Raw genomic sequence first — 26,153 nt, 5'->3', positions numbered from 1 at the left:
TGCAAGTTGAAAACGCATTGTTGCGCGCATTACCACGTTTGTGTCCAACTTGTCTCGCAGCAAAATACAGTGTTGTAAGTTGAGGCAACATGTTGCGCAAAGTACATTGTAGACTCGAGTTCTACTTTCTGCAACAAATTTTAGTTTTGCTGCTCGTATTACCACTGAAGCTACAAGTTGTCTCGCAACAACTTTGAATTCAACGCTTGTGATTGGCTGTCGCGAAGCGCGGCAACGAGACAAAAACAAAACAAAAAACATGACGGGACGGTGAAGACGAGCCTTAATTCCAAGTAGACCAGTAACTCTCGGAAAGTCATCAATCTGGCCTGTACAAAGACCTCGAGGGCTATCATAGTCTTTGGGACACCTCGTTTGTCCCTTCAAAACAAGCAGCAAAAAAGGCAAAAGGGTTGGAAGAACTGTCGCAAAAATACAACTTTCCGCCTAGCTACCTGAAAAGACACTGAGCTTCATCTGAAAGAACTTCGCTGGAACGAAAAATTAAGAACAAAATGACGACCAGAAGTCGAAGTTGAAGCTCGTCGAAACGCTAAATTATTTGAAAGAAGGCGCTATCTTTATTTACACACGATTGACCAATCATACGTGTAGAATTCTGCAGACTTGCAACACTGTATTTTGCTGCGAGACAAGTTGGTCATAAACGCGGTAATACGTGCAACAATGTGTTTCAACTTGCCATGCAACGTTGTTGCGAGACAAGTTGAAGAAAAACTCCTTTTTATCAGTACATAGTTAGAAGGAACAATCAAAACAGCTGAAGTGTTCACGTAAATACGTTTGAAGATTAGTTGTAAACTAATAATTGTTTAAATTTTATTCTGTGTCACCCAACATACGAACTCTTCAAAATTTTTGGCTAGCCTTGAAACATTTATTACAAATATCACGAGTTGACTTAGAAGCTTTTTGATTTAATCTGTAACTTAATAATAGACAAGTTAACACCTTTGATTTAAAGTGTATGTGACATATTATTTTATTTGCTTGATGGTATCTACGTGAGATCATGATATAGATATCGAAAAAAATGGATATCGTTTTTTATTCACCGCGATTTAGCCATCTGAAAACGCAAAATTTCCCTTGCAGTTGGCTAAAAAAACCGATGGGGGTTAGGACCTGGGACTAGTCAGGCTGTGCGTCAAAACAAGAACGTAGGTCTACATATCTTCCGTAAATGTACCGTAAACGTACGTTTACCGTAACGACCCCCTCCCCCTCCCGCGGGACCTAGACCTAGATTCAATTATATATTTATTTTCCCAGTCAATAGTCAGATGAAAGTTACGTAGGGTAATTTGATTTAAGGCACTCCACAACAAGGAAAGGTATCGCTTGCCTCGCAACGTTGTAAAATGTCTATTCGTGCTTCATTAGTTAATGCTGCACCGTGTTAAAAGCTAAAACAAAACTCGAAGAATTTTCGTCAAGCTACAGGAATTTACTATGGAAAACTTGGATTCACATTAATATCATTTTCAACAGGAGCGTAGTTAGAGGAACGTTTCTCAGTAGGAATTAGCAAGGAGTGACAGGCCTGCACAACTTCTAACAATGGAAACTTTTGTACCATGTAATATATGACCCCTTTATAGTTTTGCTCTTACGAGTATGTCTTTTAGGGATTTACCTCTTTTATACGATATTAGTGGTGGCTCTTTGAAAATTTGCCGTAGAGAAGGCTGATTTTGTATCAAGTGCCATTTTTCCATTAAAACATTTTTCAGGTTGGGCACTGATGGTTGATATTGTGTTACAAAAGGCAAGAGTTCTTTCCGGCTTTCATGTTTTTGTCTTAGCGCCGATTCCCTTTCTGTGAATTTAATATCTGAAAGGAGTGTTTCGATCAGATTTTTTGGATAACCTCTAGCAAGGAGACGTGATTTGAATTTGTAAATGTTTTCTTCAAATGTTGCTCTTGAAGAGTTAGTTCGTAAGAGTCTTAGAGCTTCGCCCTTCACGAATCCCTTTTTGACACCCGGTGGGTGGCTAGAGGAAAAATGAGTGTATTGAAAGGTTTCAGTTGGCTTAAAGTGTGTTTTTATATCCAGGATGGATTGATCTCTAAATCGTTGGCCTTTGTATACAACTGTATCCAGAAATGTAGTTTCAGTATTTGAAATTTCAGCTGTAAATTTGATTGTAGGGTGATGTGAGTTTGCTTGTTCGATGAACTTGTCTATATCAGGTTGGCTGACATCCCACAAAGAAAAAATATCGTCAATATATCGTTTCCAGATTGTGGGTTTTGCGACGCTATTGCTAAGAATCTCTGTTTCGATATTGGCCATAAAAATATTTGAGAAATTTAAAATTTAAGTTGAAAATTTGACCAGCGCACTGAGATGTTGTTACAGCGAACTAACATAGCAGTGGGTCATAAAGTACAAACTGTTTTTTGTCTGACTTGCTTTCCCTGTGGACCATGCACTATCAACACAGTCTAGACATGAACAGCCTACCCATGTGGCAGCAACATACACTTAAACTGGAACGATGAATTGTATCTCATGTTTTAATAACTTTTTTTGAGAATCAGCTTCCATCTTTTATTTTATAAAAATAGCTCAGTCGGAAAGTAACGACTTCTCGAACGTAACCAAATCCCGAAAGTAACGAGCCAAAGGCTGCTTATTCCGAAAGTAACGAGGGTGGTTACTTTCGGAAGTTTCCTGCATACAATTTTGAACCAAAATTGGATTTACACTTGATTGCCTAATTCCTAGCTATAGTATATTTCACCGACTGATTTTTTTTCGTTTCTATTTGCGTGCTTTGCTATACAGTTGGCCACACTATCTCGAGGAAACCGGCACATCCCACCTTTGATAACAATTCGCTAAAATAAAATTGCTGACTTGACGAGTTGAGGCCATCGGCAACAAAAGCGGCCATTTTATTTTGAGTAACTGGTTTCATTCCGCTTGTCTCGTCTACAACTGGTCCTTTCCGTGACGTCATCGATGATCGTTTCACGACAGGCTCACTTAATTGTCAGATTGGCAAGCAAGAAAATTTTGCATAAAATTCTGTTTTAAGCCCAATTAAGCTGCATGACAATTTCTAAGATCAAGTTTCTACATATTCTCCATTTTGGTTGATGCAGCTCAATGCCGTCTGGACTAAAAAACAAAACAGGAACAGCAAGAAAATAACCGATGTAAAAATATATATACTTTTAATTTCTGGAGAAAGCTGTGTATCAAGGTAAGCGGGAATGCTTTACGAGAAAGGGGGGGTTATTATCTTTCTGTGAGAATTTAAAGAGTTCAGATCAAAGAATTTTCTCAAAGCAGTTCAGCGCATCTGTCTGGTGTTTTGGATTATACGTTGGTCGGGTTGCCAAAAACTTTAGTCGCAAATCCAAAATCCTGACAAATATAGCACCTAAAATGACGAGGGGGTAGTATTGCATGAATGAATGGCTGTAGTTATCTACAACATTATCACAACTGACTGTTTTTATGCAACAGATCGTCTGGTTCTTTATACTACAACTTAGTTAACCCGTCCGAGTAAACGGAGTACAAAATTGCCAAGTTAACTCCGTTTTACTTTGGTGTATATTCCAGCCATTTAAGATTATATAACTTTCAAGTTTATTAGCAGTTTCACGAATTAAGAAAAGCTCTCCAGCAGATGGCCTACTGTCGGTTTTACTCTGCTAGTGGATAAGCTTTTCGCTGTCAGAAAAAAGTATTTGCTGAATTATTAAGCGTTATTCTTATACTTAACGCAGTAAAATTTTCTAAAAAAACCTTAAATTTCACAGAATCATTACTACGAAAATAGGTTTGCGGGTTAAAAAAGTTTCCTTGAGCAATAGGGAATAGCAATAAGCCTCCTAAATAATAAAGTCTCCTCGCTAACAGGCGATATTAAACATCCTAGATACACGACCGTCGGCAAACATATGAGGAGCAGACATGAGAACACTGAGATGAGCCTTTTTCTCATCGAAAAGAAACGCTTGCTCAACCAGTTTTCCATATATTGGTAAAATGTGTTTTTCCCGACCGGAATAAGGTATTACTCATCAGCCCAATTTGAATATAAAGTGATGCTCATCAAGTCAGCTGCACAAAATTTCGCCTATCTATTCATGGCTTGTATATTGTCACACAACACTGCTTTTTATTAAGCTTGTTTCTCTATAGTAAAACAGCAGAATCCGAGCAAAATGTGTTTATGTTGTCTGAAATCCGTGTCCACCATTATAATTCAGTCTAAACTACCAACTACTAATTGGATATACTGAAGCATGTTTTTAAAACATCATTCTTTTTTTAAATCACTTTAGCTGGGATATCGATGGAATAAATACGAGAACGCCATTGGAGAAAGAAAGTTGAATTCCGTTTCAAGAAATGACTACAGAAGATTCTCCAGTCTGGCTTCCAGTCTTTGTCACCGAATTTGTTGTCATATCGATCATCAATGCCATCACTATCGCCGCCTTCGCAAGAATCCGCCATCTACGCAAGCACAGTACGTACCTCGTAATAAACCTGACTGTGGCTGATCTACTGGTGGGTGCCGTGGCAGGACCACTACTCGTGTTCCACAAACATGAAGAAAGCGACGGTGTTACATTACCACGACTTATTCTTTTGGCTATTGGAACCAATTTTCTAATAGCTTCCCAGGTCAATCTCTCCTTAATATCCTTAGAGCGGCTACATGCAACACTTTTTCCCTTCAGGCATTGCTTGATAAGGAAATGGCTTTATTTTAAAATCATCGTTGGAAGTTGGCTTGTATCTTTCTTGATCGCCATTGTCCTACACATTTTACCGCGAGGCGCATTACCTTACGTATGGGCATCATTTAGTACTGTCACTTTACTTGTCTTAGCTGTCTGTTATATTATTATCATTGTAAATGTTCAAAGAAGTCATCGTTCAGAACATCATGGTTTAATTCACACGGAAAGGAAACTATCAGTAACATTACTGATGGTCACTGGAGTTTCCGTTCTCACCATTTTGCCCCTTGCTGTTTACAAGTCCATTCCAATCGATCCACAGAAAAAATCGTCCAATACATCAGGGGTTGATATGGATGTTGTGCTTTTTGTCATTTATTTGGCGAGTTGCATTGTGAATCCTCTTGTGTATGCCATACGAATGCAAGGGTTTAGAAAAGCCATAAGAAACCTTGCTTGTAAAAGTACGGAGCCCACCAGAGTGAATCATTGACAACCACATACTATGCCGTAAACTTTAAACAACAGACATGAAGTGTAGAAACATTTCCACGTTACTCTGCTATTGACGTGACAAACGATTCCAAATGATTCCAAATGAAAACGCAGCAGTAAAATAAGAGGTAGGAGAATATGGAAATAAAATAAAATAAAATAAAATTCGGAATATCCGGTGTAAAAACTACTTTAAGATACGACGTAATATTCCATCAAAGAATTACACAGTGGGAATAAGAACTGATAAATACTAAAAAGACAACTGTCGTGAGTAAATTTGTTTCAGTATCAAGTTAGACTTTCCCACCGTTGTGACCAAGATCGATGCTGAATTTAAAAGCTGGTACTAGTCTCAATGCATGAGTGGGTTGCAGACTCGTGCACGATCAATATCGTTTCCCCAAATGATCTAACATTCTAGGGAGCGCCTCGTGAAATCATTCTCTTTCCTTTTTCTTTTAATTTGTTTTCACTATTTTAGATATATGTCATTCATATACATTCTGTTCCCAATAAAGCTCATGAAACTTTAAACTAACTAGTCTAACTTAGTAATGATAAATGGAAGAAATTAAAGGAAGAGAGTTTTCAGAAACTTCTGGCCAGATTCTAGTTACGTCTGATCTGGATTTCGACTGGCTTTTGTAGTCCAGTTTAATATATAAATGAAGAGGTTGGCAGTCACAAGATGGATAATAGCAGCATCCGGGCACCTCTGTCACCATGATATTTGAGCCTGGCTAAGCAAATTATGAAGTTCTAAACCTCGAATAATGCATGTCTAGCTTTCTCTTTGGTTCAACTGAATCTCGGTTAACGGCCATTATACCTGGGTTTGACCATTAGGTGCAGCAAGTGTTGCTTAGTTCAAAAGTTTTTGCATGTTAGGCAAAGCTCTGTCGGAATAAAAAAATTGTTGAAAGCAGCTTATTTGGTAAACTTTCTATCGTGGAAATAGACGACCGGTTAGCTCAGTGGTAGAGCACCGGACTAGCGTGCGGGAGGTCGCAGGTTCAAACCCCGGCCGGACCAACACTCAGGGTCTTTAAATAATTGAGGAGAAAGTGCTGCCTTTGTAATGACATCTGCAAATGGTTAGACTTTCTAGTCTTCTCGGATAAGGACGATAAACCGTAGGCCCACACACTAATCGAAAAGAGTAGGGGACGTAGTTCCCGGTGTGGTCGTCTATCTCTCACCTGATGGTTAAATGCTCGGAGATATTAGCAGCACAAGCTACTCTGAAATCCGAGGGCAAATAAAGTGATGTATGTATGTATGTATGTATGTACGAAATGATAGGCTATACAAAAAGCCACAAAATGTCAAAATTATCCCAACTACCTAGAGTTTGATACGGAACATTTAATTGAAAGGACTTGTAAATGTGCAACAAAACCAAAGAAAGGAATTAGAAAAGTAGCAAAAATTCACAGAAAGATTGAAAAACCGATAGATCATCGTTTCTACGCTTCAGTTACTGAAGAAAGGTTTTATGTGTAAATTTAAGTTTAACACTCAGGTAAAAACTGTTACCTTACAATTGGGTGTTGTCCTTTCGTATGATTCAGAGAACTCGATCGATTCTGGGTGATTGAACAACACAGTCCGCAGTCCTGATTAAGACAGCCACGTAATTAGTAATAGTAATTTGACCGAGTGAGGTACAATTCACGGAGTTATCGCGCGAGTAATTTCAAATCGGACGAGCGCGAAGCGCAAGGCCGATTGTAAATTTCGAGCACTCCACTCAATCCAGTTACTATTACTAATGGAAACCAGCGCTGTTTGAATTTCAGAATTATGGCGGTGCTTGACATAAAGCTACGATCGCGTTTCTCAAAATATATATCTGAACGCGTATTCGCAAGACGATACCCGCAGACAGCTCAAAGACAGTTCCAGCGGCCAGAAGTGCTCTGACCACCCCTCCTGGCTAGGGGGGTGTAAAATACTTCGACGAACATCTGAATTTTGGGAAAACGCACCGACCTAAAACCTTGAGAAGTGTCTTCTTTATTTATTTCCTATAATGTCAGTTTCTTGACTTTATCCACCGAATGGTTTTAAAATTATTATATTTTACTGCGTGACATTGTATGAAAAGAATTGGACACCCACGTAAACGCGCGCCGATTGCGTGACAAAGAGGCGCGCAGAGAACCAATCACAATTGAGATTTTTGTTACAGATAAAACAATTAAAATCTTGCTTCATTTGACTTGAACTAGGCGAATAATTTTCAGAAATACCACTACTTCGAGTTTTCCCTTAAACTTTTTATTCTTTGTCGCATTTTTATGTGAATAATTTTTCTGAACAAAACTGTGTCTCGTTTCCTTTCCCGAGAAGCTTTATTTAACTCAAACGGTAAGCAATGCGCGGCATATTCTCCCGCCTTTTTGTACTGTCGCTTCATTTAGATCAAACTGAAATGTTCACATTATCCAGTGGGTTGGATAATTCATAAAACAGTTATTTAATTCCCCTTTCTTGGAAACGAAGTGATTATAACTAACTTGGCGCTGAGCTCCTCTTCTGTTAGTTATCGCCTCGATAATTGTTAAGTAACCTACTCTCAGAGCTTCTATTCCGTTCAAACACTAAGCCTAAACCGCAGTTTAGTTGATAGCCGGGGCACGGTAAGGCTACAACTAACTTGTAACAACTATGCATGGAATAGCCCGGATTAATAGATCGTTTTCACGTGACGTCATCAAATTCCAAAATCCAAAACTAAAGAGCCACGAAAATTTTTATCTTCATCAGGCATAAGGGGATCTATATTTATTTAACTAATAAAGATCGAAGCCTCTACCGTGCTCTGTTCTGTTGTAAAGCACGCAGGAAGCGGTAGAGCACGGAAGAGGTGTAGGAGGAAACACGAACCATAGCAGAGTGTGTCTCCCTACTTCTTGAGTGCTCTATCGCTTCCTAAATATACACTTCACTCGTGATTTCTAGCCATTTTATGAGTTAAAGTACTAGGAAAAGCGCGTGTGTAAATATAATGTTTGTTGGTTCAGTTCAGGTAATCAGTCGACTAGATGGCCAAAGTAAGTTCCAGTTGTTTACACTATTTTCCGGCCCCCATATTGGTGGACCACGGAGGTCCAACAACGTGGCGGCTCCATACTGGGGTCTGTAAATTTGCGCAAAATACTTCGACGAATATCTGAAGTTTGGGAAAACGTAGAGACCTAAAACTTAGAGATGTGTGTTCTTTACTTATCTCTTATAACATTGCAATTTCTTGACTTAAGCCACTCATCAAGGGAAGATGCATTATTGGCACAAAAATTCATCTCATCAATCCTGATAAAAACAACACAGAGGTTTCTAAAGACGTGTCAGCAAATACTTCCGCTTTTATTTTTTCATATTCAAAAAAATAAAGCACTTTTTGACAGCAATAAATGCAACGCTATAAAAATCGAGTTTTATTATGGAGTTGTATTTTAACTCCCAAGTCTTATCAGGGAAAAAAAAATATCAAGAGTTGATGTGCTCTCACTTTAATGGCTTGTATTCTCACGTTTACTATGACAGATGATCAGAGCTATACTTCAAAAGGGGAAATATTTTATGATATTATAGCAATACAAAATTCGAAGAACATTACATTTTTATACAGTCATCACATTAACTTTAAAACTGGTTTACTAGCGTTCGTTTCTCTCTCATGTTTAGCAGAAAATAGCGTTATTTATTGAACAGTATACCCCACGTATGGCCTTCTGCTTGGCCGTCGCGCCATATTCCACATTCGCTGATAAGGCGGAATAATTCCAAAAAGTCACCTAACCGCACTTACCAGCGAAACTGCTCTTTCTTTAAGCACTTATCACTCAAACGTCAATTGAGACATTATAGAGAATTTTTTTGCTATTTGGGAAGATACGCGTGGTAGTTTTAGCGCAATTTGATGAGGTTTGCTCCTCCATTGTCCGTGACAAGCTATTCTTCATTCGGTATAAAGTCTTTATTTTTCTTTTTTTAACCACCTTTTGCAATTATAAATTGACTAAACACTGCTTAGTATTAATGAGTTTTTATTTTATCCTTTCGAAATGCATCTTTAAGATGTGAGTTAATGAAGTTCTTTTAGAATCAGGGCAATTTCCATGCATTCTTGATAATGTTAGGATAAGAAAAGCAATTCATGATTGTTCTTTAAAAGTTGAGGACAGTGGGACTGACATGAAATCATAAAATCGTCATGCTTGAGTCCCCTAGACTAAGCAATACAGTCAGATATGTTTTTTCATTATATCTTTAGTTGGACTGTAATAATTTCAAGAAGAATCTTATTCCTTCCATACAAAGAAATGGAAACTGAAGATTTTCAAACTACTAAAGACGCTGCCTGATTTTCAGTCCTAATCTCCGAGTTTCTTGTAGCATCGATTATCAATGCCATCAAAATTATCGCCTTTGCAAGAATAAGCCATCTTCGCAAGCACAGCACTTACCTAATAATGAACCTGACTGTGGCTGATCTGCTAGTGGGAGCCGTGACAGGACCACTGTTCATCTACCACAAAGATACGGTTTATAAAGATAACACCTGGGCAGGATTTCTTATTTGCTCCATTGAATTCACCTTCCCAATAGCTTCCGGTCCCAGGTCAATCTTTCTTTGATATCCTTAGAGCGGCTACATGCAACACTTTTTCCCTTCAGGCATTGCTTGATCACATGTTACCTACGAGAGAGTGGCGACTTGACATTGGATTTAGGACCATATTTTTTTTTTGTTTCCTTATTACCTCACATAGGAAAGCTTTATGCACTTATGCAGGATGGCCATTTCAGCTATGTGGCTGGTCTCCAGCGCGAATTAACCTTCTAATAAAGCCATAGTAATTTTTCCTAGTTTTAGCAAGAGACGATAGATCATCGTCTCTTAGATAGAGATAATAAAACACTTAAGGAGAAACGTGCTAAATTATCAGAAAATGTATTTTTCATTCTTTTTCCTCCTAGTCGAAAAGAGATAAGATAACGACTGAAATACAGGGCTATACCTCCTCTTATTTTACTTTTACACAAAGAGTAGCCTCAAGTACAAGTGGTCAGTTGATGTAAGTTTGTTGTAGGTAGAAACTAAGAAACAGTCCATTCGACATTCATAAGCTTCCAATAATTGGGAAGTTTTACAATCATTTATCGTGTCTAAAAATTGCATCACGTATTTTAGAAGATATCATTTTCTCGAAATAGCAACTTCTCATGAGAGCGTTACTATTATTAACTATAATTGTATAATATCATGAATAATATGATATTTAGCGATTACTCAGCCGACAATATTGAAAATGAATAATTAAAATGTAATTGAGGAATGATGTATGGGCTCCAAAGTGGCGTGACTATTGAGGAATCATGTTCATGGCTCAAAGGGCATTTTCTTCACCCACCCTCTCGTACCTTTCGTTGATAGCATTCCGTTGCATAGCATCCCCCAGCCAAGAGAGTATAACACAAATAGATTTAAGAACCTCCATAGAGTTATCAAGTTTGGCGTCAAACAGTCGTTGCTACATACTAGATCGACCCGAAATTTAGCAACCAGGAAATTGAATGGTCCACTAAGGAACGTGGATTCACAGTTCGTCTGGGTAAACTTGATGAAGCCAAATGAACATCTTTATTGAAGGTGTTGAATTACAAACCCGCTGCCAAATCATTCCATATCGCAGAATATAAGTTGAGTTGTAACATTTGACTCAAAGTTTGCGAAATCGTTTAAATTGGAGCACAAATGACAAGCAGTTTATGTTTGGACAGTAATTTTTAGTCCATACGTTTTCCGAGGGTCGATTTAGGCGGTATCCCTTTGTTGCATGCAGAACTCGTATACGGCTTTATTCATGAAATTTGTCTAAGGCTACAATTGTCGTAAGATCTTAAAACATTTTTGAAAGTCCTAGGATATAAAATAATATATTAAAGTGATATTTCAAACACGAAAGACCGTGTTTTACCACATTTCCAAACACCGAGAGAAGAGTTCAAAATACGACGCGAGGCGGAGTATTTTTGACGAACTTCGAGGTGTTTGGAAACGTAGCCAAGCACTGTCTTCAGTGTCTTTAATTAAACGATTGATTTATTAACACACCTTTAATTAACCGAACTAATTGTGAATTCAAAAAACCAAAAAACCTTTCGAGAACTACTTAATCCGTCGATGAATGCAGCAAAAATGTGTTCCTTCACGAGAAGGCTGTTCAAAATTATCCCACGAGAGAGTGTTACATAACGCCAGTAATGAGGACAAGACGACCTGAAAATAGCCACTCCTAATATTACGAACAACATGCATCTTGCGTATGGCAGGTGAAGTAAGCCATTTCAGGAACACACTGGCGAAGGCTTCCTCAACTAGACCGAAGAGGAAGTGAGGAGTGAGGCCATTTGCACGTGGGGCGCTTCATGGTTGCCGACTTCTCTACAGCTGTGTCAGCTCGATGAATATTGGGTAACAAATTTATAGCTGTGACAAATAAAAATCTCGCAATTATTTCTCATAGGCGGGTAAAATTATTGCAATAGCTATTTTATGCCGTGTTTACATTCGAGCTTTTACCAAGGTAAACAGTTACTAAGGTCAAGTTACTTAACCTTGGTACATTCGTCCAGTGTTTATACCGGCTCAAATAACTCAAGTTGATCTTTCAACATTCGCGCGAGCTGCATTATCAACGTCATGAAATCAAACTTGGACGAGGATCCCACCGCAGCGGAACAGGAGCAAATTGAGGTGCCATCATTTTCATAGGCAAGGAGCTCATTCCTTAATATTGCGGCGAAAATTCATCTCCTTGATCATACCTAGAGTATGCATGGTTATATGCGTAGAAACGTGGATACGTTTTATAAGCAGCATCCTCCCTGGTGGCAAAATATATGGACAATAATTACACAAAAAAGGATCGAAGTTTGCCTAGAGAAAGTTGTAAATAATACTGAGAATGAAAAATACAATGCTTTCTTTGACGTGAGGGATTGTTCGCCGTAAGAAGATCGATCCAATCTTTCCACTTAATCTGCCACGATAGCCTAGTCAATAGCCTGGCTCTTATCCCAGGTTTTGCGTTTAGCATTTAAATTCTAATTAAACAGTTAAATCATAGAGAGGATATATATACCATGTCCATGGCATCATAATGATGCTCTTTGCGTTGAGTCACGATAATTCTTAGATTAGATTGCACACCAATATATGGCTGGTAGTGTACGATAATTCATCCAATCAGATTGCACCATTTACATTAGTAAACTAGTAAAATTCTACTAAATAAATACCGCGCTATTTTTCTTTATTACATTCAGCTTTAGAAATAAAAGTTTGATTTCACAATATCAATTTGAAATACTAGTTAAATAATATTTAATTCTGAAAAATGCTGTTTTAGAAGTGACGTTTGCAATTTATCATTATAAAACGCATGTCCCCCATATGTAAGAGAATAAATTGAAGACTTGATTTTGATTTAAAAATTGTTTAATTTTACGTGCAGGTGATGTCGCGCTCGGAGTAAAAATGTTAAGCGAGGAAGATGGACATTATAGCGAAGCTCCGGCGGAGCCCCATACCCATATAGGGGAGAAAAGGAAACCCATGAATTGATTTTCTCATGGTTATCATGGCTAGCGGTATTGCTCGTGGGCGCGTACGCACGACGGCGACGACGACGACGACGACGACGACGACGACGACGACGACGACGACGACGACGACGACGACGACGGAGTCGCGCAAGATGGCGGCCATACTCCAGCTAATAGGTTGACAGAGACATGCACCCTCAGTTGGTAGCGGGTGAATGCCATTTTTCTTGGCGGGATTTTTAAAGAAAAACGATAGCGGAGGTTGATTTAATATTTTTAAGACAGGGTTGCGCTGAAGCAAAAGACAGAAAGCAAGAATTAACAGGCAAAGAAGTAGCGAAGAATATCGCGAAAAAGACTGAGCGGGCCAGCGCTGGGGAAGGAAGCGAAACAGTACTGAACAATGCCGTGAATTATAGCTAGTCAAGGGCTAGAGAAAGGAGGTGAAATAATACCGAACAATGCCGTGAACCAAAGCTAACGAGGGCTATAGAAAGGAGGCGAAAGTACCCGGCAAATTGATTCAGAAGACTGCCGAACTCCCCATGGCCAAGTTCAAAATTCGCGCGAACGTGATGCTGTGCAGCCGTGCAAGAAAATTCAAAAGTCACCTGATTTGGTCAGGTGATGAACATTAGAGAAATCAAACGTATCCGAGTGTTTTAGAGAAATTGCAAAACACTAAACGTAGCGGAAAGAAGTGGTTGATTCGTTGATCTATCGAAAATATAACTTCAGTTTAGTCTTCACAACTTTTGCTGCAAGTTTCTGCCTGGAAGATTTACACTGGCCGAACTGAATTGCCAACTTGCGGTAAGTGACTTGTGTTGTTGCGTTTGGTATGAAAATTAACAAGTTTCCTCGGCGATATAAGCTTATTTTCAATTGGAATCCATTAAAAGTCTTCCTTATTTGAAGCCATGCTGTAAGAGATTTTAAAAATTGCATCGTTTTAATTTCGCTCGTCTCTAAACAATAACACGTGGGTCGCTTTGGAGGTTGCTGTAAGTTGTAAACAAATTATGTTTTCTATCGATTTTCGTCGTCAATTTAAGCTTATAACCTCACATCTAAAAATAAGCTTAACCAAAATCGTACTTGTAAACACGGCCGGGCGAGTTTTGAAGTTTTCTCTGATTTAGGTAGCACTGCCGCTTCGTAGACTGCTAAAATTTGTTCTTCTGTTGTTGAAAACTGAACCAAGAAAGGTCTACAAACCATTTTAAGCCGAAGCGAACAGGATTTGCTAAATTTACTTTTGTTCCTATGTGAATATTTGCATATTGTGATTACAAAGTATGGAGATTTCCTCGTTTTGTTAGTTCAATTTATTCGGTTTGGCGAAATGCTTTTGTGAATTCCGAGGTTAAATTGGTTGAAGACTGGTAATAAAAGCTACTGCCAATGAAATGACTGCATAGCTAAATTAAGCCGTCGGCAAAAATACAGACTCTCAGTAATATTCAAATTTAAGCGTGAATAATTTTTCAACTTTAACACCGCAAGCTTAAACGAATTTTCTTTACCCTCTCTTTTATTCGGTCACCGTTCACTGAAAAGGGATTTGCTGTTGATACTCGAGCTCAGATGTAGTGATATGCATCTTGTGTTTATAATGTAGATTTCCTCGTTTTATTTTGTTGTCTGTCCAATTAGTTCGGTTTGGTGAAATGCTTATATAGTCCAAAATGTCGAGTAGACGATTATGCATGGCAATCCTGTCTGCAAATGAAGCTCTGCTTTGATTTTGATTGGCTATTTCATGTTATTTGTGCCATTGCTTTTGGTTGGGGGTACATGGACCGTATTTTGTTAATAAGAGGTTATTCCCCAATGCGGTATTTACACTTAATATGGAAATGTTCCAAAAAAGTGAGATAGTACTAATTGACTCGGTAAATTGAACAGTGTAATAGAAGTTCTTGCCCTGACCATTTCTCAGTAATAAGAAGAACTTTTACATACATATATACACAATTTAGTTGGAGAGAGTGCTCTCCTATCTCCACTCTCTCTCTCTCTTTACTCTCTTCTTCACACTAATTTTTTATTTACTAACTTATTAAATGAATGTCACTGACTGTTTTCTTTGTTGTGCATGCATACTTTTTTGCTGGTCAAAGAAAGTTTCAGTTTCTTCCTGGCTGTACAGTTTCCTTTCTCCTGTCCTGTGCCAATTTGTTTGTGACATAACTTCGTGAATTCTCTATTCTCCTTAAATTTTATCTCATCAGGTTGATAGAATGCACTCTCAGAGTGTTCCATCATTGTCTTCAGTCGCTACAATTTTCCGGAAAAAAGCAATAGTTTTCTTAATTTCCTTTTACTTTGTGTTAGGACTTTTTAACCTGCCTGTAATTGGCCCATGGGCATTACGGGAGAATAATTTTCAAGTAAAGAATTACATTCGTTTTAGTGTTGAGTATTTTAAATTGTTATGAATTAGGCATTTCTTTTTATTTTTTATATTTTTTATTTTAGTCCCATGCAATGTTTTATGGTTTTACCGAGGTATACCATGTAAATGTAAATAATGCACTGGAATTGGCGAATCAGAGTGTGCATTATATCGGCTTTAAACACAAACCACATATTATAAATGACTCATGTAAATGATATTTTTATTACAGAGAACTGGACAGGGCAAGAACTTCTCCTTCTTTTGTGAATTTATATATTAATTCCTCTCAGTGCTGTCAAAATGTCTCAGGAACCTTCATTTCTGATAATCTATTATTTTCCACCATACCTACAGCACAGAAGCTACATGTATATTCTGTTATCCTGCCTTAACTGCTAGGAAAAATTTTGGCAGAGCTGTTTCAACAGTTTCACTTAAACTGATTTCCAGTAACAGCGCTACATGTAGCAGTGTTATTGAGTGTGAACTTTATGGGGGATTTTAAATTTTTATTTTTTTTATGATTACAGATGACAACAAATATACATGTGTATACATAACCTGATGTTGGTGTTGGTTACAAACTGTAGTTCATAATAGTCATCCTATTACAGGACGGTAAGGGGGAAAAGTTCAGAGAGTTTAGAACATTTCTTCCCCCAGCACACCTTCTGTCTATAGGTGCAATAATTGAGAGGTTATATATATGTACAAAGAGTAATGTAAAGTTACTGTATAAACTTAGCATTAAAATCTGACATTTGAATGCCTCCTTTGCTAAAATTAGTCATGATTTAATTGTTATCACTCCCTGTGAATTCATAGAGATTCCAGAGGCAATTATAACCTAATGTGGAAGTCCTGTCTTCAAGTGAGGGAAAATGACACAAAAGAGTTACAATGAAAGTAAAGAGAATTGTGAATGTTGATATGGTGTACATTATACATCTTGTAAAGGCATTTGGTGAGTGCCAAAGGCATAACATTTCATGTATTGCTTTTTCAGGACAAATTATATAACAGTGACGTTTTAAAAGGTGTGATCAGAAAAATAATGAGTACATTGTCCAGGCAGCATCAGTTTATGGACAGCATATGCAGACGGTAGGAGGAACTGTAAGCACTACTATGTAAGTTAGTTTAATTTATGCTTATGACTTCTTGTTCTTGAATTTTGTGTCATTTCATCACAAGAATAGGTAACAAAAGATGCAATAGTTGTTGCAATATATTTTTGAAGGAAAACTTATAAGTCTGCCTATGCTGGATAACAGCCATGTGTAAACTGAATGTGAAGCAAACAATATGTTAAATATGGGGCAACCCTAAAACCCAGAAACCGGAATCCGGAATCTGGAACCAAAAACCGGAATCCAGAAACTGGAAACCGGAATCCGCAAATCAAAGAAAATAAGTTCTTCAAGTACGCGAAAATTGTTTTGCTTAGCTTTTCGACTGTAAAAAGTAAGTTGCCAAGTAAAAAGGATCTCAAACTTAACCTTTTTTGAAACGAAAATTCCCCGTCTGTTGAAATTGTGCAACCGTTATTTTTAGTGAGGGCTATGATTATGAGAATCTCAGTAAAGTGCATCTTAATTTTACTCCAAGCACCTTGAGAGTGTCTAAAATAAGCTTGCTGGTAATTGCCATTTTGTTTAATAAGTGATCTTCAATTTACCGGAAGTATAAATTTATCCTTTATGTCTAGTACATACTGAACAAGACAGAAAATGTCATAGAGAACAGGATATCCATCAGTGGCAGCCCCCTGTACATTGACGGTCACGCCCCCCAATTTCGAAGTCCAAGGGCTAACCCGTCTGGTCTAAATATGAAATTTGATTTTTCCAACAGATATGGGACCAATTCCAGATTAACACAATTTCCACACGTACTGTGACAAATCAGCATTTCATATTCTTGGCGGCCATCATATTAAAACAATTTGTAGAAATGTTGCACACTTACTTCCGTCTGCTTCTCACTTGCTGACAGATCAGACCACATGCTGTTCAAAGATGCTAAAAGACTGCCAGAAACTCACTGCAATAGCCTATAATAGCTTGTTGTTAATGTGCTGCTCACCAGTCTTCTCAGAGCAATTTGATCTAGACAAGAACTGGGCTCTCACCAGGGCCAGCTTGAACAAAAGATGGATAACTTAGCCTATGAGCAGGCTCTCGTGTTTGGGCTGGGGGTGTGATTGGCAAAGCCGCATGAAGGTTCTTGGTGACATGCCAATGCAGAAAAACACTAGACACCTATTTAGCCTGCTCAGACAATAGAGACAGATACTAGAGCCTGCTCGCAGGCTATGAGTAACTCTATCCACCCAAAAAATCAGTAACCCTGACTGGATAGTGATGTACCGAATGAATAGCTTTATGCAGCTTTTGAACAACGGGGCCAGATATATAGCTAAGGGTTGTTCAGAACTAGTCAATAATTTTTTAGCAATTACAGTCTGTGGCTGAAGTAAAGCCAAGAAAATAAATAACAACAAAATGATTTTTGCTCATATTTATTTATTAGACATTGCTGAAGTGAATTATTTCTATCATCATTCATAATATCTGGATTCCAGATTCTGGTTTTTGGTTCCGGATTCTGGATTCCAGATTCTGGATTCCGGATTTCGGTTTCCAAATTCAGTGTTTTAGGGTTGCCCCAGATGATGTATGTGCATATGTTAATCTTGAATAATCTGAAATTTCAGAGAGTTTAAAAATATCATATCATATCTGCGATGGTTCTGAGGTGGAGGGCTGTTACATGTACATGCAAATGTCTCATGCATGCGGATTTTTCACTCATTATGATTCAGGTGCAAATAGTTTCTGTATCTGTTGATGTGCAACAATCTACACCAATATTTCAACCTAATAATGTACAGTGTATATTAATTAACCAAATTATGCTGTTTGTTTTTAGTTGGCCAGTGCTACTACATAGTAATGTGATGTTGAAGTGCACAAATTTACAAACATGCCCAGTGTCAACTTGTCAAATACATGTATATGAACTGGCCAGACAGTGTAGATTACAAAATTCTCTGAAAGGTAAGATGTTTCTTAAACATTATTTTGTAATTAATGATTTCTCAGACATTGTTTTCTTCAAGAAAAGATTCATACCCCACATGGAGGTTTTTTCTCTATTAGAGCTCTTGATTCCTGATACTTTAATTTGGAATTTCTAAAGACTGGCCGTGAATGGGTGTTGGGTGTGAATATCTTCTGGAACTGCACATTCATTCATTGAGTAGGCAAGAACATCAGTATTTATCCTGACAAACTCTGATTTTCTTCTGGAAGCTGAACTCATATACAGTTGTACAGTTATATGTACAACCAAACAGCCTGGATGACCCTGTGATTGGGACTGTGCACATTGTTGTAACCCTCAATGTTCCAGTTGCTTGTTTGAAGCAAATTGCATTTGCTCTCGAAAGCAAGTGATGAAGTTCATAACAGTTATGTAAGTTTGGTTTGTATCTCAGGGCAGAGCCTGCCACAGTGAAAGTTGGAGTACCAACCCCTAGCATTTGATTCACTACTAACACTCAGTAAACAGCTAACAATGAAGTACACTGTATATCAAAGAAAGAAATTACATGCCTGTTCCTGTCAGTCAATATATGAACAGGTTACAGATGGGGAGCCTGTATTAAAACATCAAAGATTTTCAAAGCAACCATGGCCTGGTGAGATATTTCTGAGATAATATAAATTTAAGGTCCTTATGATTGCTTATAGGCATTGATTTTTATTGTAAACAATATCTTACTGAGTGTATTTTTCTTGTGTGCTAATTGTTGGAGAACACAGAGGTCACTGTTATGACAGAGATATTAATTTGTGAAAAGTTCTATAAACAAATGCATCTGGGAACAAATTAATTTATCATGGATGCAGCTTCTGAGAGATCCCCAATATTAATGGAACATACACTGTTCATACAGTACATGTAAAAGAGTTTAGTAATTCATTACTTATTATTGTAATGCTTTGTTTGGTTTCTCTGTATTTACAGACAACTTGATGGGATTATATTTCTGCACCAAGTTCATTGAATAAACTGACTTGGAGGTTCAGTTCTGCAACCCATCCTGTTTGTAGTAATATCATAGCTGCAACATTGTGACAGATACACTGCATTACATTATTAAGAAACACAATTATTAACTAATTATTTTTAAGTGCCTGTTAATTTAATCAGTTTTTCTTAGAGATAATTTACTCATGGTTTATTTAAATAATTGGCTTTTTGGCTTTAAAATGATATTTATTGAGCTTTTAAATCAATTTTGTGATAATCTGCATTGGACATGGCATAAATTGATATTTTGCCAACACGAAATGGAGAACTGGGTCTTAAGCAAAGTTGCAGGATTAGCATTTTTGTAGAAAGAAAGGGTTGAGAAATTTGTGACATTCTACAGACAGCCTTGCCATTCGCAATGTCCAATAAGGTTAATTTGTTCCATTCTGTTGTAGAAATAGTGTTCTCTAATTTATAAATTATTTCAATCTGTTGTTTAAACGATTGCCTCATAACCCCATGTCTGGCTTTGGTGCATGTAGGATATTGATGTATTTTTTATCCATTTTGCTGTAAATTATCTTAATTGATGTGTCAATCAAAACATATCTTGGATATGCTGGGCTCTTCTGACAAATGTACCTATGCCTCATAACCTTTGAGTGCATTTGGTTGTGTAGTGCAGACAAAATACATGTACATAATATAACTTCCTCTTAGCTCACTGATAATTCTAGGTATAATTTAATCATAGCAAAATTAATCAATGGAACCCAATCACAGCTCTTGTAGTCCACAATGCCAGTCGAGAAAAAGAACAAATCACATTGAAATTGAATAATAAAATTATTATTAGAAGCCTATGCAAGTATTCATGATCAGCAAAAAAAAAAAAACCGTAATTACCATTCATGCGAGGGTGATTTTGCTTATTGCAAACCCTTCCAGCAGGAGGAGACTCCATACAATAGTGAAGATGGCTAAATGTATCTTTGGGGACAAGTTAGAAAACAAAACTTTCCAACTTTTCACATATGTATACTGTTTTGATATTTTTGTGAGATTTCATTTGGTAGAGATTCAGGGACTGAGTATATTGTAACCACTGCATTTCAATCAGTCCCCACAACAACAAAAATGTGTAAACTTCTTTTGTGTGGGAGTCCCCATGTTAACTAAGGAAGAATATAATGATTAATGACAATGCCTTGTCTTTCTGAATAAGGTAGGAAAGAACAAGAAATGCCACCACAAAGCACAGAAGACAGTTCTGTTATGTGATCAAGATTTTTGGTAGCTTCCCAGAAATCCTTGAAATCGTGGCTCTATATTTCATAATCACACCATCTTACACCTCGATCTGCTGAAGTAATACTAGTTCCGGCTGAAACTATTAAATCATTCGCAATTTACCTCATACATGTTGGATTATTTTCATTAGTAACAACATTCCGAAAAATAACTGAGGAGCTCCGCTTTTAGGCTGGCCTAAATCTATATATTAATGATAGCAGAAAGCCAAAGGGATTTGACACAAAACAGATCTTTGTATCACCGAGTGTCCGATACTCTGGACACAACTGCTATGCAAAACCCTGAACGTTTTTCCGCTCAGTTTCCATCATCTGTTTGTATTCGAGTACTCTCCGGGGGTTGGGCAAGACGGGCACTAAGTGTCCTTCTTGGCCGACATTCTGTCTAGATTAACCAAACCTTCATTACGGTTGAGATGGAGGGTTAACCTAAACAGTAACAAGTTCAGTATATTTCGAAGTATCACCTGACCTTCAGGAGCTTTTACGAGAATTCATCTCACTTACCCTGGATTTGGATCTCGCCCTCTCGTTACACATATTACAGTTGAGCAAAATCATGGCTATCTATTAAGTCCAGGCGTAGTCAATCGATAAAAATCGATATCGGAAATCAATCGATATTAATCGACATCAATCGCCGATTGCTGTCGATTGATATCTGCAATCGATAGCAATCGATAACTCACAGAACAATTCCTTATCAATTGCTATCAATTGGCAAAAATCGATAACAATCGATAATTTCCGTCTTCAGGAATATCGATTGTTATCGCTTTTAGCAAAATCGACAATAACCACGCGGACTATTTAAAGACGGCTTTGTTATTGTGTAAAATAATACCTGGATCAACACGAAACGTTCACCTTCAGCATGCTACTGTACTAGATTATATTTTCCTTGACCTTTTCTTACGTTAGTTTCCTAATGCAAATAATTGAAATCTCTAGAAAACTGACTCTGTTGTTTTTTTTTTTGCTTTATCTTAATGCCGACGCTACAGTAATGAGACTGGAGGGTTTTACGCTGTTTCTCTGGGCTGAGCTTTTTCTGGTGTCGTAAACTAGCAAAGAGAGATTTTGGCAGAAATATTTTGGGCTTTTTAAAGCAGCAGTTTCCGTTCTTGTTATTTTGTCAATGATTGGAAACGATATTCAGGCTATGATAAATTGATTCAATAAACCATTTAGACCAATTTTGTCACTGTAACTTGTAAAAGGACAAAAATAAGTTCGATAACTGATTATCGATACCAATCGATGAGTCAATTGCTATCGATTTTACTATCGGCAATCGATAACAATCGATAACCCAAATTTTTTCCTCATCGATTTTTATATAATGCTATCGGCAATCGATATCAAGCTTCGATTGATATCTATTGTTATCGATTAATATCGATTATCGGTTTATCGATGACTACGCTTGGATTAAGTGGGGCTTCAAGGGGTAAAATTAAATTGAGAATTGGGAATTGAGTCTCCAGGACTGGGGATCATAAACAAGAAAATAGGAATGTGATTGGAATTTGGGCTAAAAATAGGCTGATAAATAGGACTTGGATAAAATTTGGGCTGGGAAATGGTATTTATACCCCCCTTTCAGATAGGTAAAGTCTGCGTACGAGCCAAGTGGCCCTTCTGGCCGGTGCTTATCCCGGTTTCGGTAGCATGAAACGACGAGCTAGGAGGGAGTATGTTTATTTCCCCTGGACGGGATGCTAGGTTCCCGAGGTTACTGTTGCCTTAGCGGTTTAAAACATGTTTCAAAGACTTAGCGCACTTTTAGAGTGATATACAACAATGCGCAAGCCAGTTGCATGCTTGATTTATGCAGCGGAAGATTTCTTGTATTACCGTACCCTTTTTGCATTTAACAAAGTTGCAGCGTATCAATCGACACTAATAATAGCGAATGATCTCGTGTCGCTACCTTCTAAGGTGAAAGCAGATTTTGATTTTACAAAGAAACGTTAGAAAATCAATTTCGTAGGAAAATTCAAAGCTATGCATGTGATAAGAAAAAAAATGGCTAAGTAAATTCATAGTTAATTGAGAACTATTTCTTCCCGATAAGCCAAGGAGAGTCACCGAACAATATAAGTTCGCACTACTGAGTGACTACTTTGCAGTGAAATATCAATGCAGTGGGTAGAAGAAATGCTATCCATATTGTGCTGTTTACATCTGCGTTGTTTAGAAAATTAAACATATAGGGCTTTTCAGCACTTAACACACCAAATAGTGGTCATAATATTAAATATCCTCGGCAAGAAGTAAATAAATTTTGCCAATACAAAATGGTTAGTGTTGTCTTGGGAGACTTTTAGATCACAGTCTTTCTAATTATTATCATATTGAAAAAAACAAACAATTCGAGTGGTTCCTAGAGAATAAATGATAATCCGAGAATGTTCATGGTGTCGAAATTCAATAATTGGCAAAATAAGTGCACCTTGCCTTCAAGTGCACTTGCCTTCAGTTTGCTCAATTGTTAAATGGGAAGGTGTCCGAGGATTCACCGTTGAACGGGACTGTACCCTGCATGTCTTCTTAAAAGGCCAGAGCTTGAGGGGGCAATCAACCTTCGAAAGCCGATTAATAGGCCACTTTTGCTTCTGACTGAGTCAAAAGCGTTGATCACGGAACTTCTCTTGTAACTGGCGCAGAGCGAAGAACATATGTATCGATGACCCGCTGGATCTTGAAATGCACAGTGATTCTGGATGCACTGTGATTCTGGATAGATGTATCATGCCTGTCCCAGGAAAACGCTTTACTGACAATGCTAAAAATTCGACGATAAAACAACAAAGTAGAGATGAAGGACAAAATGGAGCAGTTATCCCTTTATGGCTACAGGGTCCTCTTCCGCTGCTTCAACTCGATAACTATTCAGTAACACATTACTAGCCGAAAAACGTTTTTAAAAAACTTTCCCTCTAATTCCCAGATTTTGATCAGCCATTTTCATTACAGCACCATTCTTTCCGGCACTTGACAGATGGCAGATGACTGATCTGTGTGAGGCTGTTTCGATATTGCTATTGGTTACTGATAAAATCTATATTGAACTAGACGAATACAATATCAAACTTTCAAAGATCAAACGAAGACGTATTATGTGAATTGGCTGATGCAACTAAATGTCCTCTCTGTGAAGCAGGTGAAGAACAGAAGTAAAATTAATTTCCAGCGTAAAATTTACAAGCCGTGTTGCAAGGTAAGAGAAGTGTTTTACGAAACAGGAAAGTTTAGAATCTTTGTATAAGAAAGGACTCGGATCAGAACTTTCGCTAACACCAGTTCCCCGCATTCGTTTCCTCTCTTGGATTATTTGCTGGCCGTGCTGTCGTAAATTGTAGACGTAAAACTAAAATACTACAAGATATAGTACCGCAACTGACGAGGAAATATTGGACGAATTGTGATACTTATCTAGAACGTTACCGCTGCTGTTTTAAGGCACAGAGTCTGGTCCTTTAATTCAAGTACTGCTTCTGAGTGAACGCTAGTCAAAAACGTCTGTAAAAGTTTTCCAAGTTAACTTCGCTTTATTCTAGTGTATGTTAGAGCAATTCAAGATCGTATGTCTCAAGTCTATTCAGGGAAGCTAAGGAACGTTAAATGCAACAGAATCATTCCACGCAAATGGGTTTTTTGGTTAAAAGAGTTTTCCTGTACAATAGGAAATAACATTAATCAGCGTCCTTCATTAAAGTATTAAATTAGTAAGTCAGTATTAAAGCAAAAGTGTCCGTTTTGTATGAGGAGAAATAAGAGCACTGAGGCTACCTTCTTTTAATCGAAATCACGTGCGCGCTCAACCATTGTTCCACATATCGACGAGGCGGCCTTACTTTTAATCCCAATCAAACGCGCACTCATTTTTCTATATATTGGTAAAATGTGTTCTTCCCGATCAGAAATAAGGTATTAGTCATCAGCACCATTTGAATATGAAGGGATGCTCATCAAATCAGCTGCACAAAATTTCGTCCATCTGTTCATGACTGTGCGTGCATAAATTGTCACACAACACTGCTTTTCAATGAGCGTGTTTATCCCTGCACTAGGTCTCTTTTTGGGTTCAAGAAAATATGTTCATGTTATGTGGAATCCTTGTCCGCAATAACCATTCCTTGTTGAACCTGAAGTGGAGCACAAATTTATCCAAAACTGATTTCGTAGCACAAATTATAAAAGCGTCATGTTTGAGCCTTCGAAACTACTAATAATTATTATTGTTATTCTCATTGACTTTAGCTGGACACAAATAAATACTAGAACGCCACTGCAGAAAGAACGTTGAATTTCGTTCGAAGAAATGACTACTACAGATTCTCGTAACTGGTCTCCAGTCTTCATCACTGAATTTCTTGTGATATTGATAATCAATGTCGTCACTATCATCGCCTTTGCAAAAATTCACCATCTACGCAAGCGCAGTACGTACCTCATAATAAACCTGACTTTGGCTGATCTACTGGTGGGTGTCGTGACGGGACCACTGTTCCTGTACCACAAAGACGAAGAAAGCAACAGTTTCACATTACCACGACTTATTCTTTGGGCTATTAAAATCAATTTTCCAATAGCTTCCCAGGTCAATCTTTCCATGATATCGTTAGAGCGGCTACATGCAACACTTTTTCCCTTCAGGCATTGCTTGATCACGAAATGGGTTTACTTTAAAATCATCGTCGGTAACTGGCTTATAATTTTCTCTGTCGCCTTTGTCATGACTATATTATCGCAAGACAAATTTCCGTACGCATGGGCATCATTTAACGTTCTTACCCTAATCGTCATCACGCTCTCTTATATCATTATTATCGTAAATGTTCAAAGAAGTCCTCATTCACAACATCATGGTTCAATTCACAAGGAAAGGAAACTGTCAGTAACATTATTCATAGTCACTGGAGTTTCCGTTCTCACCATTTTACCCTGGGCTGTATTCAGTTCCATGCCAGTCGATCTAAAGAGAGAGCTGTTCTATGCGTCGAGGGTTAAAATCCTTGATTTGGTAGTTGTCATCTATCTAGCGAGTTCCGTTGTGAATCCTCTTGTGTATACCATACGAATGCAAGAGTTTAGAAAAGCCATAAGAAACCTTGTTTGTAAAAGTACAGAGCCCACCAGAGTGAATCCTTTACAACCTCATGCCATGCCGTGAACTCTAAACAACAGACACGAAGAGAGGAAACTTTTCCACTTCACAACGCCAGTGACGTGATAAACCTTTTTAAATTATTGAGAAACGATCACAGGTGAAGACGCAGCACTTAAATTAGGGCTAAGAAAATACCGAAATAATTGCCGAAAATACTTAATGATCTATCTTCTTCTGCCAGTCAGTTGTCTGCAAATTTGGCTGCGCACAACCTCCCTCCTTTAAGCACGAGTGGAACATTTCTTAGTATTTTATTTCTACATGTAAGAAGGTGAAATAAAGTAGCATAAAAGCGAATTTTTTTCTTATTTTGGATGAAGCTTTTTTTACAATTTCATGAGGCTTTAATTGTGCCCCATTGTCCTCTCAGTTTAC

The 26,153-nt window shown here is 37.8% G+C and overlaps 3 protein-coding genes and 1 long non-coding RNA gene across 6 annotated transcripts; 3 read left to right on the top strand and 1 right to left on the bottom strand.

The window, feature by feature from the left end:
• Positions 1 to 1,183: 1,183 nt before the first annotated feature.
• On the bottom strand, positions 1,184 to 2,327 carry LOC145501162 (uncharacterized; the record flags this gene model as incomplete). The annotated part of the gene is made up of 1 exon (XM_081480704.1): positions 1,184 to 2,327. A coding segment is annotated over one exon (711 nt), but the record flags the coding sequence as incomplete, so codon positions are not given.
• Positions 2,328 to 4,139: 1,812 nt separating this feature from the next.
• On the top strand, positions 4,140 to 6,493 carry LOC145500303 (uncharacterized). Its single transcript, XM_081479795.1, has one exon. It carries the CDS (start codon positions 4,395 to 4,397, stop codon positions 5,223 to 5,225), a length of 831 nt encoding a protein of 276 aa, XP_081335921.1. The 5' UTR covers positions 4,140 to 4,394; the 3' UTR covers positions 5,226 to 6,493.
• A 6,290-nt stretch (positions 6,494 to 12,783) lies between these two features.
• LOC145501193 (uncharacterized) lies at positions 12,784 to 19,418 on the top strand. 3 transcript variants are annotated; one of them, XR_014051210.1, is made up of 4 exons: positions 12,784 to 13,660; positions 15,779 to 15,866; positions 16,255 to 16,352; positions 18,180 to 18,738. It is a non-coding gene; the product is annotated as an uncharacterized LOC145501193 (long non-coding RNA). The 3 variants fall into 3 exon arrangements; XR_014051209.1 differs by lacking the exons at positions 12,784 to 13,660; positions 15,779 to 15,866 and adding exons at positions 18,748 to 18,951; positions 19,281 to 19,418 and having other exon boundaries at positions 15,879 to 16,352; positions 18,180 to 18,307; XR_014051208.1 differs by lacking the exons at positions 12,784 to 13,660; positions 15,779 to 15,866 and adding an exon at positions 18,748 to 19,256 and having other exon boundaries at positions 15,887 to 16,352; positions 18,180 to 18,307.
• Positions 19,419 to 24,029: 4,611 nt separating this feature from the next.
• On the top strand, positions 24,030 to 26,153 carry LOC145500721 (melanocortin receptor 4-like). The gene has a single exon (XM_081480246.1). The coding sequence runs from the start codon at positions 24,930 to 24,932 to the stop codon at positions 25,779 to 25,781; it is 852 nt and encodes a 283-aa protein (XP_081336372.1). The 5' UTR covers positions 24,030 to 24,929; the 3' UTR covers positions 25,782 to 26,153.

This window comes from Orbicella franksi, chromosome 10 (assembly GCF_964199315.1).
Source record: "Orbicella franksi chromosome 10, jaOrbFran1.1, whole genome shotgun sequence".
In the NCBI taxonomy this organism is placed as follows: domain Eukaryota; kingdom Metazoa; phylum Cnidaria; class Anthozoa; order Scleractinia; family Merulinidae; genus Orbicella; species Orbicella franksi.
The sequence above is the reverse complement of the archived record's forward strand: the minus strand, read 5'-3'. Positions and strand labels throughout refer to the sequence as shown.